Genomic DNA, 8,332 nt, shown 5'->3' with positions numbered 1-8,332 from the left:
CCACCCCCCACCCATCTGCTGAGCATTCAGGGCTGATGAAAACTGATGATTTGACTGTCTGCTGTATTCTTTTCTTTCTTTCTTTTTTTTCAGCTCCGCCCTTGCCTTTGCTTTTGTTGGGTCGAGGGTTCAATCACCAAAAAATCCCACTTTTCATTCGTTACAGGACCTTTGTTCTTTTTTCCATGTCATGTCGTCTGTTGTTTCTCTAGGGTGAATACTGAATGTGTGTGTGTGTGTGTCTGTGTGTGTGTATTCACAGCGATTGTTAAATGAAAGCTCCAGCAGTCGGGGTAAATGGAGCAGTGCGTGGGAGGTTTCCTCACCCGTGTGTGTGTGTAGCGATTGTTTCATGTCTCGGTGAAAACTGACGTCTATTTCTGACAGTTAAAAATCTTTTGGTTGACGATGATGCAAACTGTCTCTTCTGACACACACACACACACACTCTCTTCACCTCACCTGCCCTCTGACCTCTGACCTCACCCGACTCTCTGTGTCCCCGTCCGTCCTACAGAGGCCTTTGACCTGGTCCTGCGTCACGGCCGTAACTCCACCCTGACCATGCTGAAGTCGGAGTTCCCGAGCCTGGGCAGCGGAGCCCAGAGCTCCGTCGGTCAGCTCTTTCTGGACATGGCGCACTACATCCTGGGCTCAGATTCATCGGTGGACCACATGGTGACGACGCTGTACGCGCGCCTCTTCCCCCTCGCATACCGCCGCCTTCTGGGAGGCAGTCTGTCCTCCGTGTCGGAGGAGTGCGTGAGAGGAGCCTGGAAAGACTCGGGAGCATTTGGCCCGTATCCCAAACTCATGATGACCCGTCTGTCCCGCTCGCTCCTGGCCACGCGGGTCTTCCTGCAGGCGCTGAATCTGGGCATCGAGATCATCAACACCACGGATCACCTGCGGCCCGGCCGGGACTGCAGCCGGGCCCTGCTCAGGCTGTGGTACTGCCCGTACTGCCAGGGCATGCTGGGCCCCCCCCCCCCCCCCGGCGCCTGCTCTGCCGGCTTCTGAGGCTTCCCTCCATCCTCAAGTTGGCCCTGAAGCACGCCGTGAACGCACGCACTCGCCTCAGCACCATGGTGAGTCCACTGCCACGCCATCTTTACTGATCTGTACTGATTAATGAGTCGTTTTCACCTGTAGGTGGCTCATTTGACCTTTAACCTTTGTAAAAAAAAAAAGCATCAGACGGTGTTATTACGATAATGTTTTTTCAACTAAAGAAGAACAAAAAGTGATAAAAAAAGAAAGGTTTTCTTGTTTGGAAATATTCAGTACTGCCACCTACTGGGCCGGAGGGGAGTTTGTATCGCAGTTTAGAGAACAGAGAAGAGTGCAATTAAATATGTGACATATTTTACGTGCCGTCTCAGCCACCGATCTGATCAGCTGCCGCCGCGTTGTCTGTACTTTTCACTCCTTTTATTCTTAAGACTGATAAAAAAAAGAGGAGTTTGTTTCACGGCCCAATCAGAAAGAAGAGTTCATGACATATGAAGGGACGGCTGAGCTCCTTTTACTCCCGCGCCGCCCGACGCACCAACCATCGACCGAGTTTCCCCTCAGAACTCATCATTTATTCACACCCGGGTCGACCTCACTCACCCCGCAACACCAGGGGGCGTGTCTGCGCCAGGAACCGCTGACCGGTCTCTCTTTCTCCTTCATCCAAAATTAAAGGAAAGCACGTGTTTATTTAAGACGGCACTTCCTGTTGTCGTAGATGAGTGACGAGTCGCTCTGAAGACGCTGTTCACAAGGTCGAGTGTGTGTGTGTGTGTGTGTGTGTGTGTGTGGCTGAATGTAATCTTACAGAGACAGTCTCTGCTCTGCTGTTGTGAAGGACAGATGCCTTTCTCCCCAAAGACTCGTTTCATCCTCACCGAGGAGTCACGGAGATGGAGTATAATTAGAAAGCTCCGGATCACCTCACCCCAAATTAAGTTTTACACCCAGGGGTCGCTGTGTTTCATTAGAGGCACACTTTTTAGGAGAGCGCTTAAGTGTCCGTCACATCTGCCCTCTGTAGGACTGGAGGAGAATATACGACTGCAGGACGTTATCATTAATATATGTAAGGTGTATAGTTTGTCAACGTCAGCGGTTCTGAAAAGGTGGGGCGTGGGCCTCTCAGGGCAAAGGACCACAGACTGTAAATACATATATATGTGTATATATGTACATGTATATGTATATATGTACATGTATATGTGTATATATGTATATGTATACATATGTATATATGTAGTTATATATATTTACATGTATATGTATATATGGAAATGCATATGTTTATATGTATATATGTACATGTATATGTGTATATATGTATATGTATATATATGTACATGTATATATGTATATTTCTATATGTATATATATATATGTATATATACGCACACATGTACATATATTCATGTACATATATACATATATATGTATCTTACCATGAACAATTACTGATTCAGAGTCAGGTGTAGCTATTTTTGCACCGTAGGAGAGACTGTAATTTGGCGCCTCCTATTGCCCCATTACAGTTGTTTCTGTCGGACACATCACAGGATCACCTGTATTACAACAACCATGGAAACCGTTAGCGTCTCCTTCTCCTCCTCAGCAACACTTCAGAAGTCTTGTTTTGGTTGTTTCCTGTGGCGCCGACACCTGCAGCTGTGGTCAATCACACTCACTTAACCTCTGCACCAATGGGAGGCGGGCGGCTGCTTGTCGGGGTGGGGGGGTGACGGACAGATCCTCTCAGGAGTCCTTCAGGTGCGAGGGAGCGGCTGCTGTCTTGAAACCGCTCCGTCTCAGCAGAACCTGCTGCGCCGCACGTTTACATCCATTTCCCGCAATCGGCTGCAACTTCAGTGCAGATCAGCCGGTGGTGAGAGAGATGAAGAGGGCAGCCAACAGCCCCGCAGCTCCAATCTATTTCCCTGTCAACTCCGTGCTCCACTCCTGGAGTTTGATGTCATCCACCTCTGTCTCCGCCGCTCATCCACAGCATCCTTCTCCTGCCTTCATCCCCTCCATTTACTTCTCTTTCTGTTCCTCTTACGTGCCGCTGCAGGAGCGGATGCATGATTTATGAAGCTCTATTTTTACCAAAGTAACAGAGGAGAAAGAGGAAGGAGGAAGAGTTGGGGGGACAAAGAGGAGGAAATAGAAAAGAAAGAAGGATGAGAATGAAGCCAGGAGCCCAAGGTGAAGGAGGACGGGAGAGTGGGAGTGGACATCCATCACCCTGTGACCCCTGAGCTGAGAGCCATGATGAATAGGTCGAGGCAGAAATGTGATGGATTTGAGCAGCGGAGTGGAGAGAGGCTCACAAAAAAAAAATGTAATTATTAATTCATAATTTTTGTGTGTGTGTGCCTTTAAAATTAGCTCACTTTAAGCTAATGTGAAAAGACTATTCATGTTACACTAATACATTATGTCTGTCTTCTTGAATTAGACTTCATGTCTAATGACATCATCACATTTAATGCACGTAGACGTGAAGCAGAGGTTGACGTCTGTGCCTGGATCACGTTCAACCAACAGGTGGAGCCGTCATTAACTGAGCTGCCGAGCAGACGGCGTTTTTGGAAGAGTTGTGTTTTCACATCATTTTTTTTGGAAGAACGCTGTAGAAGCTGAGATGGAGAAGAACTGACGAAACGTGTCGGTGTTTGATTGACAGCTGATGGTCCACCTGGTTTTACTAACACTGACCTTCAGTTCAGGACGTTTGTGTCCTGAAGTTAGTGGTTTCACCAGGAATGTGTTGTTGTTATGACTGTGACATCAATGAGTGGGGAAAATAAAACTAATATTTCATTAAAATAATCTAAAGCAAGGGTGTCAAACTCACGTACAGCCTGATTGGCCGGACCAGAACAATCATAACAAAATATGTTTTTCCCCTTTTTGTCATGCAAATAAGTACAAATATATACATTTAATGAACTATTTGACAAGACATAAAGACTAAAATGCAGTGTTATCATCAAGCGGGCCTAATTGAACCCCCAGGCGTACCAGTTTTGGCCCGCGGGCCTCATGTTTGACACCCCTGATATAGAGTATATAGAGAGTGGGTGCTGACTCACTCTCCAACTACAACGTTACTCTCTCTCTCTGTTCTAGCCGCCCGTGACCCCGGCGTCGCTCTCTGTCACACTGACGGTATCGTTTTCCCTCCAGTTTTTGTGTTTATCCATAAATCATCTCGTTATCAAGACGAATGTGTAAGCTGATTATACGTTTGGAACGCCGGGATCCGCGCGCATCGCTACGGATTTGTTTGGAATTGTTCTTTTTCCGCTGTGTTTGCACAAACAGATTGCCACACGGCCTTGAGATGTGCACACTCACGTGGGCCACACCGTGTTGGTGTGGGTCAGATTACGGGCCGTCAGCATCTCTCTCCCCCACTCCCTCTCTCTCTCTCTCTCTCTCTCTCTCTCTGCTCAGTGCAGATAAAGGTGTGCAGATATTTCCATGCTGAGCCAGGTTTTATCTGCCGTCTCTTGTTGGCGTCGTTACCCCGGCCCTCGGTGAAATTAACACCCACTAAATCAACCCTTTCCACCAATAAGTAATGGGTGGAGGGGGTGCTGGTGCTGGTGCTGGTGCTGGTGCTGGTGGTGGTGGTGGTTAGGGTTCAGTCTCTGATGCTACAACTTCCCAACTCCCACAGCTTCCTGGCTACAGTCGCATTAATCACTGCCTGTAGGAGCAGCAGCACTCGCTGCAGGGAAGTGGCAAATACAATGGGTGAGTGTGAGTGTGTGTGTGTGTGTGTGAGAGTGTGTGTTTCGCTGTAGGACTACTCGAGTACACAGTAGGGATGGCTGGTCAAGGATGTTGTGAATTAGTGAACAAAAAAAAAAAAAACTCGACCATCTGTGATGATCATCCAGTTCCACCGCATCAATGTCCTCCATTTTATTTTACTAATCAAGGGTTAATTAAGAAAATTAAAACAAAGAAAACACACACACATACTCGGGCATTCTCTCTCTCTCTCTCTCTCTCTCTCTCTCTCTCTGTATGACAACACCGTATTGATTAACCCTGATGATTCTGTTCTACGACTAATCAGGATTTCAGTGTGTCAGCAAACATGGTACTAAACAAGTGTGTGTGTGTGTGTGTGTGTGTGTGTTGACAGAGAGGTTATAATGGAGGATAGTTGTTCATCTTGTTAATGGCTTTAGGATCATTACTGTGGCTGTGTGGGTGTGGGTGTGGGTGGGGGGGTTAGTGTGTTAGTGTGTTCAGGGCCTGCAATTAATTCTCAGATGTGTTCAGTAAATGTTCACACACACACACACAGAAACACACACACACACTGTGTGCTCATCAGAACGACCCTAAATCACACGCTAATGAATTGAGTGAAATCCAACACACACACACACACACACACATTTGGCATCTTTTGCAGTTATATTTCAGTGTATTTTTTCATCTGAACTTTTTTTCCATATTAATCAGTCACATATAAGAACCGGGGGGGAAACACTGACCTCTACCTGCTGCTATTTGTATTTCTGTTCCGGTTATTATATCGAGGAAAAAAAAAAAAAAAAGGTCATATTCAGGACTGTGGATTAATCACGATTATTCATGATTAATTGTCACGATTGTCACGATTGATTGTGTCGGTCATGACCACTGAGACCGTTCTCTATCTTAATAGATTGACTGGAGAGGCGAACAACCCAAAGAACAACTTCCGCTCAGTGAACAACAGAGGTGGAAGTTTAGCCTCGTGACAGTGGCTCAGTGGCTCAGTGGATCAGTGGCTCAGTGGATCAGTATTCAGGGACGGCGGTGCCAGCCTGTCCGCTTTTTTATGGTAGCCTGGCACAAATTAGCCGCTAACGCTGTACGGCAGAATTAAACCACACGGGTAATCCCTGAGGGAAATTAAACCAGCAGCGAATCGTTAAACCACAAGCTAAACATTAACAGCCATTTGCATTTTTATTGCACCTGAAAAAGAAGGTGCCAGCTCCATTATCTCTGAGATACAGAGAGGGGAACGCGTTATTTATCGCCGCCGTGTCACCCCCTGTGAAAACACAATGGCGTTTATGTGAGAAGCAGAAGAAGTGGAAAAAAGTGGGGCGGCTGCGTTTCCGCTCTCGCGGTTTTGAAGTGTTGAGCGATTACAAATTCACGCCGGGCCCAAACGACCGGCAGAGGAAACAATAACTTGTTTGTAATGCAAATCCCCTCACGCTGTCAGGCTTCTGAGAGACAAACGAGCACGACCAGACGAGAACACTCGCAGGAGCCCAACTGAAAAGTCTGTAGCAGGTGTTTTCACCGTCGACCGGTTCACACTCTCACGCGGTGTAACTGCCACCCAGGGGCAGATTAACGGGGTAAAGGCCGCGAACTGGGAGTAATGAAACATAAGAGGTTTGGAGTTTACTCTGCCGTCTCATGACCTCTCCTCTCCTCTCCTCCTCTTCTCTCCTCCTCAGGTGACTGGCATGTGTGCTCACGCTCCTCAGCGGGCCGCTCGCTCCGTGCTCGCTCCTCCTCCTCCTCCTCAGCCTCCTGCCGCCTCTGCGGTCCACACCTCCCAGCCCTCGTCCTCAGATCCCGATGAGACTCTGGCCGGCCTTCGCAGGTGAGGAACTGCGTGTCCGTAAACCCAGCTGCTGAGGCAGCGCGGTGGTGACAGCGGTGACACCACATTAATTATATTGTCCCTGACGTTTCCCTGTGACACTCAGCGGCGTTAATGCAGCGACAGGTTTAGCTGAACGCCGTTTTAACGCCAGGCAGGGTTGGCAGCCGAATGGACGGATTAAGGTCAATTAGAGACAGAGACTGTTCTGTCCTCCTCTGTCCCTAAGAAGTTATTATCACTATTATCACACCTCTACTCAGACCGCCCCAGTGGCGCCGCGTCTGTTTTACTCTTCATTTGTAGAACGGCGTCCCTGCTGAAATAAATGATTCTTATTAAAAAAGATGGATTTTTTTTTTCCTCAAAAATGTTAATTTCTTTTTTCTTTTTCAGGGAGTTCATTTCCAACCTCAGGGGCTTCAGCTCCTTCTACAGTGGTCTGGGAGAAGCGTTGTGTAGCCGAGAGCCCCTAGCAGCCAACGACTCCCTCTGCTGGAATGGGCAGGAGATGACGGACAAGTAAGCCAATTTGGAACATTATACGGATACCTCACAGCCGAGCTGGTCAGGTTACAGCTCTGCTTGTCAGATGGAATTGTAGAATAGTCATTTAAATTCATATTTAAAAATAAACAAAATATGCGTAGTAAAATATTTCACCTGTGTCCCAAAAAAATAAAAATAATAGAAGCTAATATTTTGCTAATGACAAAGGAAAACAAAATTACTAATAAATATTTTAACAAAACAAACAAAAATATATACATAAAAAAATTCTGCATATGACCCGCAGTACCCATGTTTACCACTTGTGGTTCACGTAGAACTATTTCAGACACTACGTCCAGGACTTTTGGTCTAATTTTGCATAAAAGGTGTTCCTCAGGGTTCCACACTGGAGCCTTGGCTGTTTTCTCATCATATCAGTGAGTTTTTGTGTCGTGTGATTTCTATGCCGATGATACAGTAATCAGTTGCTCATTTCCGTCTAAAGTTTAAAACCCTACAGCAAATTACAGTTTGATTTTCACGCTTTTCACTCCAGTCCAGCTGATCTGAGTGTTCAGTGTAGGATGAGCGTCAAACGTCCTGCTGCGTCCCAGAGTCTGGATCTAATCTGCCAGTGATTTAATCTCTGCAGGGGATGAAACTGAGAGCGTGTCACTTCATAGGTATCTGAGAATGACTTGGTCCTGGTTCTCGGTGAACCTCGTAGAAACCATTAGCTTTACCGATACGAGTGATGACTTTTCAACGTCGGTGTTAGAACAGCAGTGCTAATGACTTACCCTCTTATAATACTCTTACCATAATACTCTTACTAATAGTAATGTTTGAATCCAGTCCACGGAGACTGAAGAAGAAGACTCTGCTGCCTCCTACTGATGGATGGAATGTTTCATCAAATTTATTTTTTCATTATTTTTTTTTTATTTTGTCCCTCAATTTTAAACCAGCATTTTAACAAAAAAGAAGAAACACTGTATATCAATTGCAATGCCCTCATGTACCACTAGGGGTTCATGTAAAGGTCCAGGCCTTTGGTTGGTACAGTCAGGTTTGTCTTAAATCTTTTTTTTTTCTCGATAAAACAATTATAAAAATTAAATTAGATTCACAGAGACTGTAGATGAATTCCCAGCTTCCTGCCCGGTTACTCGGGGGGGGGGGGGCATCCGGTGGGCA

At 46.4% G+C, this 8,332-nt stretch overlaps 1 protein-coding gene across 1 annotated transcript in view; it reads left to right on the top strand.

Annotated features, from left to right (window-relative positions):
• The window catches only part of gpc3 (glypican 3), a 91,610-nt gene that overhangs the window by 52,791 nt on the left and 30,487 nt on the right, over positions 1–8,332 (top strand). Inside the window, 4 exon segments of the mRNA XM_025063177.1 lie at positions 518–1,009; positions 1,012–1,088; positions 6,495–6,643; positions 7,040–7,165. Coding sequence (XP_024918945.1) covers positions 518–1,009; positions 1,012–1,088; positions 6,495–6,643; positions 7,040–7,165 — 844 coding nt within the window.

The sequence above is a fragment of the Cynoglossus semilaevis genome, chromosome 15, assembly GCF_000523025.1.
Source record: "Cynoglossus semilaevis isolate Cse_v1.0 chromosome 15, Cse_v1.0, whole genome shotgun sequence".
Lineage (NCBI taxonomy): Eukaryota > Metazoa > Chordata > Actinopteri > Pleuronectiformes > Cynoglossidae > Cynoglossus > Cynoglossus semilaevis.
The sequence above is the reverse complement of the archived record's forward strand: the minus strand, read 5'-3'. Positions and strand labels throughout refer to the sequence as shown.